The sequence below is a fragment of the Larimichthys crocea genome, chromosome XIX (genome assembly GCF_000972845.2).
Source record: "Larimichthys crocea isolate SSNF chromosome XIX, L_crocea_2.0, whole genome shotgun sequence".
Lineage (NCBI taxonomy): Eukaryota > Metazoa > Chordata > Actinopteri > Sciaenidae > Larimichthys > Larimichthys crocea.
Genome location: NC_040029.1, coordinates 7320861 through 7342346, shown reverse-complemented (window position 1 = coordinate 7342346; position 21486 = coordinate 7320861). Strand labels below are relative to the sequence as shown.

The 21486-nt window shown below is 41.9% G+C and overlaps 1 protein-coding gene across 1 annotated transcript in view; it reads right to left on the bottom strand.

Moving 5' to 3' along the window:
• The window catches only part of zeb2b (zinc finger E-box binding homeobox 2b), a 111184-nt gene extending 99318 nt beyond the window's left edge, over positions 1-11866 (bottom strand). The window contains 2 exon segments of the mRNA XM_027291511.1: positions 583-656; positions 11744-11866. Coding sequence (XP_027147312.1) covers positions 583-656; positions 11744-11851 — 182 coding nt within the window. The 5' untranslated portion in view covers positions 11852-11866.
• Between the last annotated feature and the right edge of the window lie 9620 nt (positions 11867-21486).

Sequence of the window (21486 nt, the reverse complement as noted above, 5' to 3'; positions counted from 1 at the left end):
CACGTCAGAAATGCCTCTAAAGCCGCTCTCGCTGGCATTAATTTGAGAAAGAGAGAGGCGGGAAGGAGAAGAGGAGGTGGGGGGGGAAGAAAAGTGTTGCAACTTGATCTCCTCCTGCACCTGTTGGGAAATAGTGTGTGTTGTGTGGAAGATTGTGTGTGTTCTTGGGTTTTTGCCCACAGGAATTTTAAGGACGATCTTTGTAAGTGATGACATTTTGGCACATTCTCACTTCAGGGTACGACTTCGGGGTTGAGTGTTATCAATTAAGGCCTTCACGAGCACAGTGCTTCAAATTCATTTAAATATTTTTTAAAATAACAGTTGGTTTTAATGAGTTATAGTGCTGAAATCAGTGGATCTGCTTTTATTTTATTTATAAATTGAAATGTCAACACATTTCCACTTGTGTTATTTTGTGTTTTAAATAGATTTTAAATAGAAATAAACCAAATTCTTAAATTACAACACAATTATGTCAAACGGACAAATAGAAACTTTAGAAATGAAGCACTAAAATTAAATGAAATATAATATAACACGCATGTGGACACTCCTGTGAATGTATGTTTTTGTGTGTACCTGTGCATCTGTTCTGGCCCATCAGTCGACGGGCTCTCAGCCGATCCTGCCAGTTGGTTTAATACCTTCACACCCTGAGGAGAACAAAACACACACACACAGTCTCTCTCACACTTGGCATCTCATGTCAAATATTATGTCACCCACTCCGAGCCAGGACCGTTAACGCAAACATTAGTAACTGAATACAGCAGACTTGGCTCAGGAGGAGCATTCGAAATCCTTTTCTATACTTAAGCTGCTCGACTGACTTCAGCTGTAGAGAATTAAACAGATTCAGTCGTGGGCTACAGTAGAGCGGGAGCACACATTGTCCCAGCATTGATGTGGGGCACTTTACCCTAAAGCTGGACGTGAACACTGCATGATATGGCTGAAAAATAAATGGAGAAAGTGATCCATGTGCAACCAACTTTAGGAAGTCTCTTACTCACAGTTAGAAATAAATATAAATATGTCCATCGTTCAACATTTTTCTCTATCACCTCTTTGTTGTTCAAGAAGCATTCACATTTTTTGGGCTTCAGATGGAAGTATTTATAGTTATTGCTGTCAAAAAACACTTCACCGAGCTAAAAACATTCAACATGGTCACCAAAAAGACGGGGCTTCGCTTCCACCGAGAAAAAGTTTTGTTACAGATATTTAAACTTGAATACAGATACAATTCGTACAAACAAAAGAGTTTGGTTTGATGAAAACACATCAAGCAGTTCACTGAACCAAAGACCTCCAACACGGTTGCCAAAACAGCGTAACACAACCTGAAGGTCTGCAGCTTTCATCTCATTTCAGGTCATTTTTCCTCCTCGACAAACATGTCAGAGTTGCTCCTCAGACACACAGAAACACAAAAATGAAAAATCGGATTTGAAAAAGTGTTTCGCTTAGTTTGGATTCATCCCTGAAGCCGCCAAGAAAAAGTGGTTCATTTAAGATGACTGAGAACTTTAATAGAAAGCCACAATGTTTTACTTTCACTTCAGCCATCGTATGCGAGCAGGGCGGGTTTGACTTCTCTGCTGTATTTGGAATAAAACCCCATCATTTACAGGAGTTGATGTAGAACTCAGATGCTTTTAAAAAAACGCTCTCCTATCATCGCACTAGGTGGGCACGAGTAACCCTCTTTAAGCACTGGTGAGTAAGTATCCTAAATACTATGTGACCTAGTTCTCACACGTGGACTGTAGCTGTCACAGAATCAACCCAAATTTCTAAAGCAAGCTACTTTTGACCAAAAAAAAAAAAAGAGGAGGAGAAATCCTTCGCCTGGAGCGTTTGAAGTGAACATGTGAAGATTTCCTCCCAAACGAGATATCCACTGACAACTGAAGCAACATCAAAAAGTGCTAAATTAAAACATATGATGGCAATTTTCCATGGAAAGTAGGTGTGTCTCAAAATATATATTGTATGCTTTCAGATTTAGAGATATTACCTGATATATTTGGCTGCAGCACAGGCTGGATCTTAATGCAGTGACCTCTGGGTAACTGGTCTTCAACCTCAGCAGTCTTGGATCGTTTGGGGTAAAAAAGAACTATCCAGTACAACCACCTCAAAGAGAGTAGCGTGTGTTGTAGAGTTTTACCAAAGTTCGAAGCTTTGTGCAACAAAACAGACCTGAAACACGATATTCTGCTTGGACTCATTGGGTTTGACTTAGGCCAATTTGATGTGTAAAGCTTTGGACTCTTGTTTGGTCTGGTTATTTTCAAATGTAATTAATTAAGAAATTTCTCGCTTTCTCTGCCTCACCGTGCCAATTGTGCGTCATGTGCTGCGAGTAGATGCAGTGGAGAGGTCAAATGAGTCCTAAAGACGTGGACGCGGGGCTGGGTTTGGGTCTCAGCTGCAGAACTTTAGAGTGGTGTGGCGCCATAAAATGACACTAATTCACTTGATGTTCATTTTATGGTTCCTGTGTGATGTTGAGCTCTGAAAAGAACAGTGTGATTCATGCTCAGTGGATGCAGTGACACAAGAAAACAGCAAAGTTGTGAGAAAACGTGAAAAAGACTACCAGTATCAAGAAGAATTCAACTATCCGTGACTTGATTGTTGCCTCTCACTGTTGCCAGTCACATTGAGGAAGTCTTCTCTGGATAAATAAAGGTAATATTTGATGCTTCACTGACACGTTGAATCAGAAAGAAGGGAACACTCAGGCAGAGGTGATAGCACTGTTCGTTTCTGCCTCCGTGACATGTGAGAAGACGGTTCATTGGCTAATGCTCAACAATAACACACCACTACGCACACACTTATACACTACATGAAGGTCATAGGGCAGAAGAAGAGAGAAATCATTACAGACACTGACCCACACAAACGGATGATTACCACCACGACGGCGCCGCGTGGATCGATGCGGAACGATTCGCTCCATTATCAGGGTTGGGTAGTTAGACAACGTACTAAGTAACAAGATTACAGCAGTCGGTATCGCGGCTGCCATGTGGGGAAATATCACAATGAGAGAGGAAACAGAAACATTAATAAACTGAATACAAAAGTTGAATGTTGATGAGTCAGGAGTCTGCGACAGTTTAGCCATGAGGGATGCTAACACATAAAATAACACATGGTTTGTATATTTTTGACTTCTTTTAGGCCAAGAACTCATACTTCCCTGCCAGCGTTTTTAGTGGAGAGAGATTTGAAACATGCTTGTGAAGATAAAATTGAGATGAAATATAGCTGAATGAATAAAATACCATAAATCCAAATAATTAAAACATTTGAGAGACTTTGTTTGGTGTCCAGTTTGGAGGTTTTTAAAAGGGGGCTCATGGCCACACAGCTGAGTGTGTGAGGAGCTTACTGTAATGTTTTTATTTCTCACAGGAATAATAGCCAAAACAATAAATATGAGACTAAACTTGTAATAAAGCAGACGGCCACCGGTGTCATTAATAACAAAGATTTTCCACACAGAATAACTTCAACAACAGAAACAAACAGCTCCCTGAAATCTGGGATGCACTTTCCCATATCTGTTCCTCTTTGTTTCACCGTGTGTTGTTTACATCCTAATAAGTAAATCTGACTTGACTTGAACACAGTTCCAGTCGGGCTGAGAGGCAGCAAAGGCGCGATGGCTACAGGCGGGTCAGCGGGTTAATCACACTTGACTCAGAGCTCATTGCGATTGTCTGAAACACTTTAGACATCGAGTGCAGACCTTTCAGCGGAAATCCCATTAACCTGGCGAAAAGACCATTTAAACACGGTGACTGGAGAACCGATTAGGTTCAATTTGAGATTCCCGTTAAGCAGTACATGGCACTCAGCCAGCGCGAGCGCTGAAATACAGTGAGAATTCAGTGTGTGTGAACTTAACCCGGGCCTGATAGGTAACTCATCATGAAGACTATGAACACACTGAGCAGCAAATCATAAGGTTAACATGATTTTCCTAGAAGTGCATTAAAATGAGGAGAATCCTGTCTGAGATAAAGCATTTTTAGTGTTTACATAAAAGAACACTGTATTTCATCAGAAGTAGAATCAAGCATTTATAAATTAATCAACATATGGGAAGAAGCTTTCACGGCAAAATACAGTCGGCTTTTTATGATTTTGAGCTGGAACTCTTCAAACGTAAAGATGGACAAGTCGGAGTCATAGGAAGAAGAAGCAAACAAATCTCGTGCTGCGTAATAATTCACACCGTCCCCTCTTGCTGAACGATGTGTGCTTACGAGTTCAAAACATCATCTAAAGCTCAAAGTTTGCACCACTGCACTGCTGCTCATTGCATTAAGGTTGCAGAGACGAAGGTAAGCGAGGGAGACCTCATGCGTTTCCTTACACTACAATGATCACATGTCACATAGCATCGATTTGACGCAGAGAAATGCACAAGGGCAAACAAAGGTAGGCTTGTATGTTAATACACCGGAGCCTTTTTCACCCTTGCTGTACAAAACAAGCTGCAGTATGACTCACAAGCTTGGTGGATGACACACAGTCCTGAATCATTCTCAGAGCTGGAGGATAAGGCTGAATTTAAGCGATAAGGGGAGTGATTGGGGTTTTAGAAAAGCAAAGGTTTCTCAGAAGTGGAAATAATCTCACCATTTCTTTTAAAACTTTTTAAATCTTCCCTTATTTTGCATTGACTCAAACAGTGTAAGGCCTAAGGTGCATTAGGCTGTATTAATATGGAGGAGGAGAAGAAAAAAACAAAAAAAAAAGGAGGTAACACGCAGACTGAAACATCAAAAACACAAAAGATTCCTCCACGGTCATGTACGGCTCCGTGTTCTGCTCCAGAAAGAAGCGGAGAAAACACAAAGTGCAGGAAAACTTTTTGATATCATCATCTTCACAAGTCAGTGGATGTTCAGAGTGCGCAGGGTCCCTGGTTCATTTCGATGCATTCATGCTGAATGTCTAATTTAGATACTTGCTTCATCAAAAGGCTGCAGGGTTATGAGGGTTATGAAAGATGAAGTGGTCAGAGAGTCGGTGTTTGAAATGTGCAGTGATCACTTGTGTTTCAGACAGTCACTCTAAATGCTTTGAAATATATGTGTGCTATAAGTGTGTGTTACAAACAGTAAAACAGGAAACTCAATGTGCTTTGCCTGCTCATAATCTTCCTTTTTCTGGTGGTACGCTGCACTGGAAATAGCACGTCTGGACTCGGAGGTGGCAACACAAAGGCAAATGTATCTGTCAATGTTTCACACTTCTCTTTGCAAAGAGGCAAATCCAGTTGTCTCAACATTTCTGTTGACAGACTAATGCAGACCGCAGGCCTTAAAGGAAATATGGGACACTAAGATTCTCCAGAAAAATCCAAGCTGATCAACATTTTTTGGTTGAAGAAAAACTTGCTTGGATAATTTGTATATTCAAACAAAGATCTTGAAAGGCCCGCAGCACATAGATATACAACTCTCAGCCTAATAATTATCCTCACACTAATTAAAAACAATCCCTCAAGAACAATAGCTTCTTGGAAGGCGTTGACACCAGACTTTTGTGGTTAGGTTCAGGCAACAAAAGCACTTAGTTTAAGTTTAGAAAAGCTTCGTAGTTTTGAAGAAATGTTGATAAAGTAAACACGTCGTGTCTCTCGCTTCAAGTCACTCTGTAGTTTTATATTTTAAACCATTAAACTACCAATATAAGAAAAAGTTTAAACAGATGTGAGCAGATGTTGTATCGCAACTCTGATATTTTGGCAGAGAATACATGAAATGTGTTGTCGGTGAATATTTTACTGATCTGTTCAGTATCAACATTTCATTCCAGTTATGTTAATTAACAGCATTTCCTCATAATTTGCTTTGAAAATTAAATTCAAATTATTTCTAGGAGACTGTTGCCAGGAAACACTCCTTGTGAACTTCTAATAATCCATAAAAGATGTGGTCTTTGGGCGGGTTTACAAAGTTCACATCAAGGTAACTGGTTCAGTACGTTCAGGTACCGCAGCTGAAAAGACTCCATCGCTCCAATGAAAAACATGACAAAGGTGTTAATCGTTTCAGAAAACATGCCTCTACCTGAAAGCATCCAATTAAATTAACATTGAAAGCGCCCCGTGTGATTCCCTTTCTACATAATCAAACAGAGGTGGGGGGAGGAGGGGAGGTCGGCGTGGATGTGAGGCTCTGACAGCCTCGACAGTTGGGATGGGCGACTGCCAAGCTGCTGCTAAATATACACAGGGGTCAGTCTCTGGCAGTTCCTCAGCTTTGTCAGAGCAGCGCTTCAGGTTTTCTGATAAAAAGGGGTTTCTGCTCGCTGAAGTCAAGTGACAGTTGTGACAGGGGAGAGGTCGCGGGTTGGGGACCTCTGTGTATGTGTGCGAGGACCTGACCTGTCGGAGGTTGATAGGCAATAGGCGATGGAGGGGGTGGGAGTTGTCATAGAGGTCCCCAGATATCCAGCCAAAAGGACTGAGGTTGTCCTGCTCTTTCCTGCCAGGGATTTGTGTGGGTTTTGTGTGTATGTGTGTACACTACAAAAAATATCCACGTTTATCTGAGTCATTTATCTGCGATTATATATTTTAGAAAATGCAAAAGACAGTGCAGCTTTTTAATCATTAAGATTTGGTGCTTTTCTGACATTTATAGTATTGTAAAATATATCTGCATTTTGCTCTGATTAAAAAAAAAATATCTTGGACTCTTGGATTTAAAAAAACTTGATAGATGTATCAATGATGAATGAAATAATTAGAGCCCTATTTCCAATGCAAATGTTTTTCAAGCGATCTTGCTAATACATTTTAAATCATAGTTATAGTTTAACATGAAAGACATATTTGGGTTGTTTGGCGTGATGTCAACACATCTGAGCAGACAGAGAGAGCGCCACCTACAGAAACAGATAGAAGATGATGACGCCGTATGATCTGACTCACAAGTGATTTGTTGAAATCATTTTAACAAACAACAATCTTTGAAATTATATTTCATCACAGTCATTTTTTGCAGTGTGCATCTGTGTGTATGCATTTCCCCCGTGTGTGCGCCCGTGTGTGTGAGTGTGTCAGCGGAGCATTGATGAACTCAGCACAATGTTGAATGGGACTGTTTTGGCAGCTCAGACAGCGGGGCCGAAACCTGCGGGTCAGAGATAAACGCCCCTCGCAGCTCTGAGCCGGCGAGAGGACGTCCCATCAGAGACGGCGAGACAGCACAGGAAAACAGCTCACTGAGGGGGCAGCGATGGACGAGGGGGGCTAGACACACGTGGAAGGTGCCTCAACCAAGTATCTGTATTTGTGAACGATCCTAACTGTATCCCAAACTGCCCCAAAGCAACAAACCAAGTGTGTTCCAGACGAGCACCTGCATTGATAAATAAATGTGAACATCACTTAAAATCAAATTTACTATTGCAACTTTCAAGAAGTACACACTGAAGACGCAGTGACATAACTGCAGTGGTGAGCCAGAGTGCAGCACAAAAAGCAAGATTTGAGTCATTGTTTTGATGACTTGCAACTTGTCTTGAAATGACATGAGACTGGACTTGGACTCACTCATTGGACTCGTGTTTGACTTGAGACACGATGACTCAAACGTCTGTCTTATTTTATGTTTGCAGTTCAAATATTAAAAATGTCAGAATGATTTGACCTGGGACCTGCTTGCCATAACTAAGGACTTGACTTTACTTGGGATTTGCTTGAGACGTGGACCAGCTGCAGGGAGGTTGTGAAAAAAAATTGGAACCATGAAAATTGATATACAGATTTCAAATAACTTCTGATTCTAGATGTTTCAAGGAAATTTTAGTCAGTAAGACAAGATCGCACAAGAGATTCAGCATGGGTAAAAGTACGAAGAAAAGTACGAAGCAGTGAGAAAATGAAAACAATTATACACATGCAGTGAAAAGCATAGGTCCACTTACTAATGGCTTTACAGATGTAAAAGATTACGAATTGTTGGAGGGAAAGAGCCAATTAAAGTGGTGTTTACTTTTAAAGGTAATCACTTTGATCTGTTTCTTCAAAGTCGACGTCGCTCCATGACTCACCAAAAGGTTGAGAAACGCTGGTCCACAGCACGGCGAACATAAATGAACTTGAACCTGTGATGCAGTCAGCAGGAAGCGGCCTAATCACCGTGAGGAAACGATAAGGTTGGTGCTTAATGTTTGCAGCAGGAAGCCCGGCGGAGGTGACCACTCCGCTTAAACACGCAAACCTGCCAAGATCCAATCTACTCTTGTTTTTCCTCGCGAGTGGCCTTCTCAAGATGAGAAAAAAAGGCCTTGGAGAGAATCACTGACTGGAAGCTTGGAGCTGCATTTAGGAAGGAAGTGAACACGGTGCGATGGGCAGACAAAGGTTATTACTCCAGTGTAAAACTCTGTATGATCGGAGGATCAGAGTGACTGAGCTCAGCAAATCCTCACAGAGAACCCTGAAGTGAAGCAAAGAATTGACATGTCTCTGCTGCTTTCTTTTCTCTCATGGCGTCCTTGACCAGGACAGCTGTAAGGTTGCTGTTCCAGAGCTCGGCGTGACCTCAAAGTGAGTCATATGAAGGGAAATTCTGCTTTGGCGATCAGTCAAGTGTTGGATTGTTACTAAATGTCTAAATTTTGCAATGAAAGCAAAATTTGATCACTTCTTTGTTGATGATACTGCAGTTTTAAATAAAGGCTACAGAGAAAGAACTAACCTCCTGCTCACCTTCTGTTTGACAGACAGAGATGTTGTGCATGAAATGAAATAGAAACCTGAAAAGTTCAAAACCTGCTCCTCCAACAAGTGTGTTTGTCCTCCGCATGATCCCCTGATCACAGTGACTCATAGATGTACTGCACTGTTACACAGTGTGAACACAGACTGAGACACTGCAGTGCACCGTCTGACAGATCGCTGATAGCGAAAAGCAAGAAAAGAGGAAAGAGCGCTTGTGCAAAAACAATCATTTTCTCCGGGCAGAGAGGCAGCAGATCTCGAGTTGGTGTTTCAGCCACCGAAACTGAAATAATCTCGTGCTTGAAGGTTATCTTGAGCTTGAAGGTGCTCACTGACAGCTGCTTCCCTGTTGCACAAACAATCAAGCCAATGAGAGCATTGCAGGAGGGATCTTCCTGTGCCAGAGCCAGTAATAACAGTGGCAAGTGAGGGTGAGATGGCAGAGTTGCAGAGTTTGGACTTACAATGGCTCTTAATTCTGCATATTTCTTCCAACACTAAATATTGAAGTATATATCACTTAAAAACTATTGCAATTTAGTTTGATTATCAGCTTAACAGAGCGCTGAATTCCAGGAAAAAGAAATGTTTCTCAGGAGCACCTTTCGAGCTGTGGATCACAGGACTGAAAAACTGCATACCTGCACAGCAAATCTCCTCTGTAAATAACAGCCAGAAAAAACCCGAAACCCAGTGTGCAGCAAATAAAGAACCACAAACATGTTTGGGGGAATTATCTGACTTGCCACGGAGGCTGCATTACACCTTTCATCTCCACGTTAGAGAGAGTGGATTTGGCTTTCCATCACGAGGACAACACAAACTAACTCGGCGAGAATGGAGCGAGGGTTTGATCTTCCCCGCAGAGAGAGGCCGCATCCGAGCAGTTAGCAAAATGAATTGAATCAGCGGGATTAACGGCACCTGTAAAGACCTGTCAGGTAGATTTACAGGCCCCGCTGATAAGCCGGCGGCGAGGGATAAATGGTGTCCCGTCGGCTGCCAGCCAGTCAAAGGAAACCGTCCACCCCTCCCACCTCCTCTCTCCTGGTCTCTCTTTCGTTTTCCCCCCAGAGCGGCAGACACCTCCACCTTTGATAAGGTAATAACATCAGTCTTGACTCGGGCTGCAGAGGTGAAAGCTGACTGCAGGATGGTGGAGACACGCTTTCAGGGTGATGAATGCAGTCAGAAACAGGGGGACTGTGTCTGTTGATGTCTGTTTAGTTATCAAAGGTGAACACACCCTGACTGTCAGGTGGAAACCCTGTATCATGGAAATGTCAGGTTCTCAGAAGTCTACAAAAAAAACTAGTTTTCAGCATACGATTCGGTGTTTTTGGTTTTATCAAGCTGTATTTTACCAGATTTATGAGACTAAAAAAAATATGTGAACCCACTGGGGAGCATCTAGTCAATGTTATTTTGCTGAAGTATTGAGGACAAAGGGTTGCAGGGCTGTAATATAATGATTTATATTTTAAATGAAAAGTTTAGTTAATTTCTAAAAATATAAAAGTCATAATTTCTTGACATTGTGTCCTTTGCAAGTGCCCTGGCTGCAAAGTTTCCCATAATATCCCATCTTACTCATGCATCTATTAATTTGCCCGTACTGCATGTTCAGTCTTCAGATTGTTTCCCTGCATGTGTGTGTCAGGTCCCACCCATGGAGAAAAGCATAAAAATCAAGTGCACGATGACCTTAAACCACTGTTACCAAAAAGACAAATTGATATCCAGCAGGTAGAGAGAGGCCAGACAAGAAAAGTAATGATTAGTGGTGTTAAGAAAACAAAGTCGGCCTTGGATAACTTTGGGCAGAATTGTCCAAAACTTGAATATAACAACAACGAAACCTAAAATGATAAAGTTGTAATGCTCAGGACAAACCGACCTCACCACCATAAAACCATAAAAAACACAATGCTCAGTGTTTCTGAAGTGCAGGACATTTAGAAGTGACTTTAACTTTTCATTCAGCTCTGTCAAAAGACAACTCCCGCTGTAACAGTCACTCTGAGGTCATGTGAATCAGTGACAGGCTGCAGAGAAAACTCTGCACTGTGCAGCTCAGGGGTGTTTCTCCTCCCAGTTCTCTATCCCCTCTTCACTGTGTGAGAACTGACATGGAAAGTCCACAAACCATATAGGAATCAGAGGTTAGAAAGTGGTGAAATGCACACTTTAGGAGTGACAGAGAGCTGAGTATGTAAACCTAAAACCTGCTTTCTTAGCCAGGCTTTGGCTTAGAATATGTTATAATTTCAATCTCCCTTTTACTATATTTATATTTTGTTTATCTATCACATTTTTCTTGTAGCTCGTGGTTTTTCACGTGGTTCTCCTTCTTTGGTGCAAGCTCTAACCTGTAGGAAATCCAAATAAAGTTTCAGACAGAGAAAGTAAAAATATTACCGTATAGTGCAATATTTTAGCAGCATGGGTGCAGATTTATAATAAAGCGAGGTTGATGAAATATCCAATGAAAGAAAGAAAGAGATGAAATATGATCAAACTAGAAAAATTAAAGAGTGAGAATCATCCTGAACAAACTGTGACTCTCCTGAATCCCTGATCGTCTGAATCTTGGGTTCAGAGCCGCCTGTTTGTGAATTCATTTCACATGTGCAGGAGTATATCCTCCCAGAGCTAACATCAAACCGTCACCTCCTCTCACAGCTGGACCTGCTCGTGTGTGGCCGACCTCGGCGCTTTCGCCTCACAGAGAGCATTTCTCCACAACTCGAGAGACACGACTCGGTGAAAACTTATTAAGGTTGTTTTACGCACCGAGAGTAGAAACTCACCTCTGAGTCGACTTTAATTGAAAACATCAGCTCACTACATTTACAAGAAGACTGTAAAAAGCCCTCCTGGCTGCGACTTAACAGAGCGCAGGAGGATAGCATATCCTGCTTGTTTGTTTAAGTATGTGAGGGCAGTTTATGACGGTCAGTTACTGAGTCCACTTACTCCATCTGATTTATGTCCGCGGTGCGCTGAAGCTTCCTGCAGGAGGGATTGAGATGCGACAAGCCGCATCCATCCAGGGCGACCCGGGAAGGAGTCCAGTGTCGGCATGTAGGCCACGTCCCTAGTGAACATGTTCTCATGGTGAGGTAATCCATGATGTCACCGCTGTGAGCTGCAGGTGGAGAACGGACAGGGGACCAAAAAGAGCATGAGTTTCTTTTTTTCTTTCTTTTTTTTTTCGCACGTGTTTGGTCTCAAACCAAAGCACATAGAGCTGGCTCACAAAAGCAACTGTTTAAAAAAAAAACTATTTTTATTGCTGTCAGGTTTGCCATATGACTGAATGTTTACACGGTTGTTGGGCGTCTTTTCCGGTTGGACGGATCCCAGCTCATCGCTGCCGGCCAAAATGTGATGTTTTGTTTTTCCCTGGGAGATTAAAATGAAGGTGATGCCTCATAAGTTTCTGATTTATTTCCACTGTATTGACGGAGACAGGCAATTTCATTTATTGAAACTTCTAGCGTTAGAATAAGACACTATCAAAGGTTTAATACTAACATAACGTGACAGTATCCTCGTGCACAAACCCAGCTCCATAAAAACATGTTTGGCCCTGACCCTCAACCTGATCCAACACCTTTGGAATTAAGTGGAATGCCGACCGCGAGCCAGACATTTTTAAGTTTTCCACTAAAGTCGACTTCACCGTGTCCTGTGGAATCATTTGCATCATCGCGTTTTCATGACAGCATGCTGTACGTCATGTGAATTCACCAGCCGCACTAACAATCCGGTGGCTTGGATTTCAAGAAACGCCGCATGACGTGTACCTGCGGAACGTTTTGAAAGAGCAAAGCAGCGTTCGACATCCCGAACCCTCGAAGGACCATCTCGTGGATACACGGATAATTCCGCCAGAGCATCGCTGGCTCGCCTGCACTCTTCTCAGAGCCACACAGTTTAATGTTTACCCATATTCCCCACTGGTCTGGAATACTATATATCTGTAAGAGGTAATGTTTTTCAAAGCCATGACCAAATGTGTTTGGATTGGCTGCGGAAAGCTCCTTTAGATTTAACACAGGCTATACAGGCTGATAGCTTGTCCAAAAAAATATATTCCATGAGCAAAACGGTTCCCAATAAAGAAATAAATTTAATGAATATTTACATAAGGCTGGATACATGTCAAACTTAAGGGAATTCACAGAGTCGGGACACAGATCACTCACTAAACTCTGTGTAGAGGCACTGTATTATGTTATGGAGCCACATCTGAGCGAAAAAGATTTAAATCCTTTATTCAAGCAGGTACTCCCATCGAGCATTATTACCAGAGGGGGCTGGCAGCCAAAAAATATAAACAAACCAAAAGAAAAAAAAAATGATTAAAAGAGAATTTTACTGCTTCAATGCACAAATTGAGCAAAATATCAGAGAGGCTGATCAATACCAATGAATGATTGATTACCTGACCACACATTTCTGGAGTGAGCTGCGTCTCGAGATGTCTGAGCCATGAAAATGACTTATTTTAGAAACGTTTTCACTCCTGTGATCTCCTCAGTTTCTGCTCTGATTAGCTAACAAACTCCTCCGACACGGAAATCAAATGCATCAACAATTCCAGCCCGCGAGTGACGTAACTCGCTTCAAACGTGTACGAAAAACAAACTTCAGGTACTTACTCGTGTAAGGAGAAGCCGGACGCTGCCTTTTTTGAGTTATTAAAAGTCACAAAGTTACATAAACGGGTCTAAACTCTGGGTTGGAAACAGGAGCAGCAGCACAGGTGTGGCCTTTTAGACAATCACTCAACAGGTGTGTCTAATTGAGTAATTAGGGCAGGCCAAGGCACTTCTCTTAAAGGCACAGGCCAACAATAATGTCACCTTATATTCATTGGTGTTAATATATTATCATGAAAAAGCTTTTGTATGAATAACTTCCAGTTTCCCTTGAATGAGGCACTATGACCTTGAAGCCAGCTGCATAGAAACCTTTCTAAGTAAAAGCTCTATAGTTTTTTCTTGGACAAAACAAAATAAATCAACATTTTTGCTTGCCCAGGAGGGGGAAAAAAAGAAAAAGAGGCTTCATCTCAGCGATCTATCGCTGAGAGCTGGAGTGTCTGTGCCCGCGGCTGACGAGACGGGGGGAAGCTTTGAAATGCAGATGGCGGGGGCCTATCGACTGTCACCTGTATGAAGCACTTTAACTCCTGTCGCTGAAATGAGCCTTTTCAAGAAGCTGCATTGTGATGTGTATCGGCCGACAAGGCAGATTGGTGATGATTGCTCTATTGTGGCTGTCAGCGAGTGAGAACAAGGTATTCATCTTTTGTCAGAGCGACGTCTCCTCTCTCATCTCACCAATGAGACCCCCTCCATCCCTCCCTGCCTCCCTCACCACCACCACCACCATCAACACCACCCCATCCTCTTAACCTCTTGTCTTGATTTGGAATTACTGTTCAAAGGCATGGTTTACTGGTGCAGCCTGCTACCATTACTGCCAATGAGGAGGATGAGTAGGAGGAGGTGCAGCAGCAGCACATAGCTATGAAGCATCTTTTTGAGCAATCACGGTTCTATATTACATGTTTGTCTGCGCATTCTGTGTCGTATGATGACTTATTTTTGTATAGCAAACACTTTTCTTTATGGCATTCTGATTTTACAACCAGCTATGATATACTGAGAACCACTTGGGGGCCGAACATCCTCCATGCCGGGAGCCAATATGTGCCAGAACTTTAGAGAGAGACAGAGAGAGGCAGAGAAAATAGTCAGAAGCAGAAGGGAGGGGAAGAATAGGATGTATTAAAACCTTGGAAAAAATTAGGGTTAGAGTTGTCCCTCTCTGGGAAGACTGTCCAAAGTTCCTGTGGTTAGGGTTAGGCAAGGGCTTGGGATGGTTAGGGTAAGTAAGTAAGATACTGAGGGTGCTCAAGTAGGTTGATTTAGTCAGAGGTTCATGAAGGTAAGGGTTCGGCAAGGTGTCAGGATGGTTAGGGTTTAGGATAGTTCCTCCAGGGGAGGATGACCTGTCTGAAGTAAGGCAGTGCAGGTCCGAGATAAAGGTTTAAGTGGTTAGGTTTAGGCAAGGGGTTAAGGTTAGGATAGTTCACTGGGGTAGGAGTCGTTAGAATGGAATCAAACGTGGAAAATTCCCATGATTAGGGCTAAGGTTGGAAATAAAAGCTGGACCCTATGGATCATGGGTAGTGTAGGATCCCAAAGGCTGGGGTTAGGTTTAGGCAAGGTGAGAATAGTTCATTCTGGGGTTAGGGGTAGGTCAGGAGACAAAGAGTAGGTCATAGGTCATCTTGTGTTTGTATTTTACTTTCCTTTTACCCTGTTAAGGTGTATTTCATTATTGTTTTTTTTTTATTGGCAGTCAATAATTTTCATTTGCAACTATTTTCTAACAAAGGTCAAGAAAAAAAGAGGTCAAATGTTGATTTTATATTTTTCAAATCTCATTCAACCTCTGTCTTATCAAGCCTGGGCGAATAAGAATAAAACCCTATCTATATATTGGGGAAAAAAAACATGTTACTAACCTTTTAAGGCAGAGTTTTTCATCATTTTGCTATCTTACCGATGTTTTTTTAATTTATATTACTGTGAAACTACTCTGAAACCAAGACAAAGAAAATAAAAATATCTGAGCAAAGTTGGTGTTTCCACTTGAAAGCACTGACACCTAATTTTGTGGACTCACTAAATTAGATGTATGCTGTTTGCCAATATTGCGACTTCACATAGAGGTGTGACTTTGACAAAGTGTAACACTCCCAACAGCCTTTATATCACCCTGCGCTGAATAAATGCACACACTTATAGTTTCTATAGTACCTCATTTATTTCCTGACACTAATGCTGCATACTGTGTCCGTGTTGTGCGTCTCTGCTTTATTTTCCCCCTTTTCTCCCATAATTCAAAGTGAAATACTTCCAGCCATTTGACACAATTAGGCACTCTCTTCCCACCGCATCGCATCCCACTGGATGGCCCTCATTATCACGAGCCCTTGCCTTTTAGATAACTTATAATGAGGCCGAAAATGTTTCACATTTTGCTTTTTCTGTTACACCGTCAGTTCAAAGAGACCTACTTCAACCTAATTAGGAGTTCCAACCGCTGCAGTCAAATGCTTTTCTTGTCTCTTATGGGGTTAACAGCGGTGAGATGTAGATTTCCACAAGACAGGGTCTAAAGCCATTATGTACAATCTGTGACAGATATCACTGATGTCCAAGTCCTACGGTAATGGTCTGCAGTACTTGAAACTGTGCGGTGTGATGACGAAGATGTTGTTAGTCAGATAATGTGAGGCTTTTGACTTTTTATCCCCCCAGATCAACTTACATCTACATCTGCAGATCTGGGACTCAAACTGAAATTTACAGTGAACCTGTTCTCTTCCTTTGGTATGTTGTTGGATGAACAGCTGAGCCCCAAATGTTCCTAAATAGTCCACCAAGGACCAAAAGATACACTCTGTGTCCGTTTAATTGTCTTCCCATTTGTATCAAGCACCTGGTCAGAAATTTTGGATGTGCAAACGCTCCCTCTTGGAGTCTCTTGGATCCCGAGAAGAAAATGGGAAGCATGTGGTAATTCCCACTTTGAAAACTGTGAAAATGGACCTGGCTGGATGAGAGGATGTTTTTTTTTCTTCTCCCAGATATCTGCATTATTAAATTTACAGTTTACCCAGCGCTCTTGCAAAGTGAATTAGTTAAAACCACATTAGTAAATTAACCCTATTTATCTATATAATTACACGCAAGCAACAGTAGGTACTCAAAAGGTCACAGAACAAGACTCTTCTTCTTTGTGTTCATACCAGCTAAGCATCCAACTATTTGGGTCTGATTATATTTGAATACTTTGCAGCTCTATTTAAGGTGTTCATGCTGAATGCAAAGTGAATTTCAGAGTCAGTGTGACTGCCAAAAAAATAGGCAAATAGGTTTAGGTCTTTGTGGTGTGAATTAAACCAAAGATACAAACTGAAAATGTTTCAACTCGCTTAACTCGAAGCTTCACGATTGCACTTCATAAAAGTAAGACAAGAAGTAAAAAGAAGGATGAAAATAAGAGAAACTGGTTCTGGTTTTTTAATCAATGTGAAGGTGCATGGATATCATTTGGATTATTATACTTGTAGATGTCGAGGATTTTGAGTGTTAACTAGTTCAGATCAGTTCTCCTGTTACAGTCAAGATCATAAATATGTTTGTGTGTGTTTTACAGGGCAAACACCCCCTACTAGACTTTGTTAACTTGCTCAGGTCTTTTTCCTTGGTGTTCATGGCATCTAGCGATTGCAACCCCCTTGCCTGACACTCTTTTTTTACTAGTATGAAACATGAAAAGCCAGAGCCAGCGTTTAGTTTGTCCATTCTGTTCTACTGCAGAAACACAGTGATTCAACATGGCGGACTCTATGGAATATGACTCGCGACGTCTGCAGTTAGAAAAAGTTCATACCGGGGTAACACAAACATAACGAATCATATTTTCAGGTGATTATACACCAATGAAAACACAGTAATGCATATTATGTTCCGTTTCTGACGTTTATAATCTTACACGCTGGACCTTTAACACAAACAGCCAACATTCAGTCGTTCAAAAAAAAATGAGCTCGGGCTCTCACATGTTCGAGTTGTCTTGGGTGATGTAATCTGGTTAGGACGAAATTCCCGTCACCTGGAGAAATGAACCAAACTGGGAGCTAAGAGATAAAGCTCCACAGCACACGCCTGGTGTCAAGTCGCTCTCAAACAGACCATGAAAACTCTATTCTAACACTTTTTCTCCGGCTCACAGGACCCTGCAGGTTCAGCCGGCTGTCCACTCAGATAATTACAGCGACGGACTTGAGCCCTTCGACCTCTCTTGACCCTCAACAATTCAGCTTTCCACTTGAGTAAGTTGTAGGTGTGTTTACTGGGCGCCAGCTTGTCCCTGTTAATAATATGAGCGCTGAACCTTGGACCTCACCTGACTATAGTATCTGGGACAATAGCCAGCTCGAGTATGTCAGAGTGTGTGTGTGTGTGTGTGTTTCCTTTCCCATAATCTTGTTCCCCTAGCCGAGCCACAGAGCCTATAAAGCTGTCAGTGAACATGTAGGACACGTCACCTTTGCCGAGGTTTCTCACACACACGCGGGGCCGCAGCTTTATCACACACATGCTGCAAAGGTATGCACATGAGAGCGCGCAGGAAAAACAAAAAGGCCGTCACTTAACACCCAGAAAAATACACACACACACACAGAGCAGAGCCACCGCTACACATTTAGACGCGTCAGATTCACACACTGCAGAAAGGTCCAGATAAACACACAGTATTAACCTCTGCAGATTACTGTGGTTCCCTGTAATACGTTAAATTGGAAGCTTGACAGTTTAAAGAGTCGTTCGGTGTATTAAGAACCACGAGTGTTTACACACTGCAGCTATCTGACGTTATGTCACGAAGTAAACACCCAGACAGATGAATCCATGACGAACCTTTTTTTTTTCTTCTTCTTCTTCCTCCCTGCAAATATACTGCAGCTGGAAACAAAATCTTTTTTTTTTTTTACTTTTATTGAAAGAACAGACATGGTGTTTGAATCTTATTATTAGAGACACTGCAGTTAAATCTTTAAAATTAAAGTATATGTATTAAAGTTGATTGGCATCTCCTGTATGTTTCTTCATCTGTTGATCACCAATACTTTTCCTCTCTAGGGACTGGTTGATGCTTTAGGAACCCCGAACCAGGACTGATCTCGAGGACTGAAAAGACTCATAGCTCTAGACTTCTCAAAAAATGGTCCTGGATAGGGTCCAAACTTTTTCCAAATTCTTGCCCTAACACGTTAATTCAGCCATGACAATGTCTAGTTAGTCTTTTTATGCAGTATTTAAATAGTTTTTTTTTTTTTTTTTGGTCTTTACTGTACCGCAGCCATCGAGACTAAGAGGCTAAAAATATAAAGTATTCTCCGTGTGCTGCTTTGTGCACAATGACGCATGTAAATCCTTGTGCGGCTGTGTGTATGTGATACGACCACATGCATGTGTGTGTGTATATGTGTGTGTGTTTTGTTCAGACTTGGTGTGTATGTGGGGGGCCAGCCAGCTCCTGGTCTGACAGGAGGATTATGGGAAACAGATGACTTACGCTTCTAATTTGCGGCCTTAAATTGCAAACAGAGTTTCAGGAGTCCAGGAGAGTTATAAATGCTGGAAGAAAGGTGTTTGTAGTGTGTGTGTACTGAGGGTGGGTGGGTTATGCCACACACACACACACACACACACACGACTATGAGGTTCCCCTGAACACAGAACAACAGGTTATACATTTACATTTCATTTTTACAGTTCAGGCGTTCATACAAAGTTGTTCGCGCACGGCGATGCGGCCAGCAGGAGGATGAATATTAACACCTCGACCGTCAACGTGAGAGGAAACTGTGAAAGAGTGCAAAGGTCAAAGCAGTAAACGTCTAAATTGGTGTGACAGGATTTAATTTTAGTTTACTCTTTTATACGAGGAGGACAGAGCCTGACTTTACTGCTCTCTTCTGACACATTAGTCGTTTTCCTCATTAATCCAACTTGAAATTAAGAGATTAATCTTATTTTATGTTTTTTATATTAAATTCTACTTAAACCAACCAAAATTAACTGTACTAGAGATTAAAGTTTTGGAGCAACAACCCTTGAATTAGAATTAAAGTGGTTTAAAGTACAAAAATCAGTCTTAGGTGTCCTTAAGGCGATCATTGTAGCAGCCTGAGAGGCTAAATGAAGCTAACTAGTTTTAAAATTGAACCCAGAGTCAAGAAAAATAACTTTCTGAAGATTAAATCTATGTATAATATGTAGTCAGTTGTCCACATCCCACAGGAAGGACAGAAATCCCACCGTGACAAAGCTCTGTCCCTGCAACACATTTGCCGTGAAGGTAAACAGCTGAGCCAGCAGCACATAAACCAGCACCTGTTGGTGATTAACCTTTCCAAGCCAAGGTAGGGAGAGGAGCACGCGGCTCCTGTGGCGAGGAGGAATGCGGCGCCGGGACATCGGAGACAGAACAGAGATTTCTGACCAGCGAGAGCTCGGAGAGAGGAAATACCCGGCAAGACAGCTGGGGAGGTTTCACCTGGCACCTGTTGAGCAAGCAGAGGACTTGGCAAAGAGGAGCTCCTGCTGCCGGTCAGAGCTGCGAGTGCGGCTGTCACTCATTGTCAGTACGGGTGAATCTGGTGTGAATCATCATCATCATATGGGCCTCCAGAGATTTCTCTCGGTTTCCTTATTAAGAGTTTTACTGCAACTGCTAAACATGGAAGCAGCACAATGAATCCAACTGCTGTATGAAAATATGTGAATAATCCAGCATGGATTTGGATTATGACTTACCGTGACTTACTTCATTAGAAGGCTACAAAAGTCAAAGGCAGTAGAAAAGATCCCAACTTGTATAATCCTCATGTGAGATGGATTATTTTTTTTTCAAAGAAAAATACCCCATTTGAAAAAGGTGACTGAATTATTGCCAAAAACTCCAGTTTATTACAAACTGGGACTTATTTCCGTCGATCTCTAACTATGGTAAGCACAGTAGGGTCAAACTGGGTGATAATTTATTTATTTGTTCATTTTCTTCTTTCAAACAAGCAGACATCCTCGGCGTTACTGTCTGTCAGAGGCTCGGTTTTAAAGCTAGAGCGAAGTCATCATGAGAAACTAGAAGATCTAACACATCCATTGGTGTCATGGCCATTTTCAAGGTGGTTCCTTGACCTCTTACCTCAATATATCTGAATGAAAATGGGGTTCATGGATACCCACAAGTCACCTCTTTGCAGACATGCCCACTTTATGCTAATCCCAACTTTCACTCATCTGCACTTCAGATCTTCACGTTCCCAGCTTTCGGATGACGTACACCACGTCTATGTGCTTTATACTGTTGACCCACTATCATGTGACCAAATATGTTTATTATAAAGAGGGGTGGAGTGAAAGAGGTTAAGAAAGATGGAAATGTGGCAAGATACATTCTTTACGATTACTGGTGTTTGGAAATCAACTCATTTCGAAACTGAGCAGGCGTCTCCTCGAGGATTAAGTGAGGGGGAAATGTGTGTGTGTGTGTTTACAGCGAGGAGTTATGCGCGTGTCGTGGATGGGGGCGGTCAGGTCATCGTCACTGTCTGGACAGATTTGACACACGTTTGCATCTCGTATTCGGCATGCCATCACGCTGACATCACATGCGACAATAGATCTTTTTTTTTTTCCAGCCCTTGCAGTATTTCCACACTGCGCTCCTCCACTGGAATGATGTTTTATGTATGGCTTGGGACAAAGAGGGCTGGTTGACACTCTCAAAACAGCCAGGTAGAACCACAACTTAAAGCAGGATTTACAATCATGGTCAGAACTGTGGTTAGCCATGCAAAGAATGGATGGATTTATGGTTGGATGAAGGCGGTGGAGTTCTAATAAAAGGTCTAACGGAAAGACACTGACACCTGTAACTTTAAGTTTGGGTTTAAAAGTTCTGCCTCGCTTTCATGTTTTGTTCATAATGGCACCACGATGGCTGCAGAAAGTCTTAGAGAACTATGATGTGGTTTGTTAGAAGCCGAAAAAGTAATCCAAACCGACTACAGGAAACAACTCCGAGGATTATGGGTAAAAAAAAGGGGAGACAGAAGC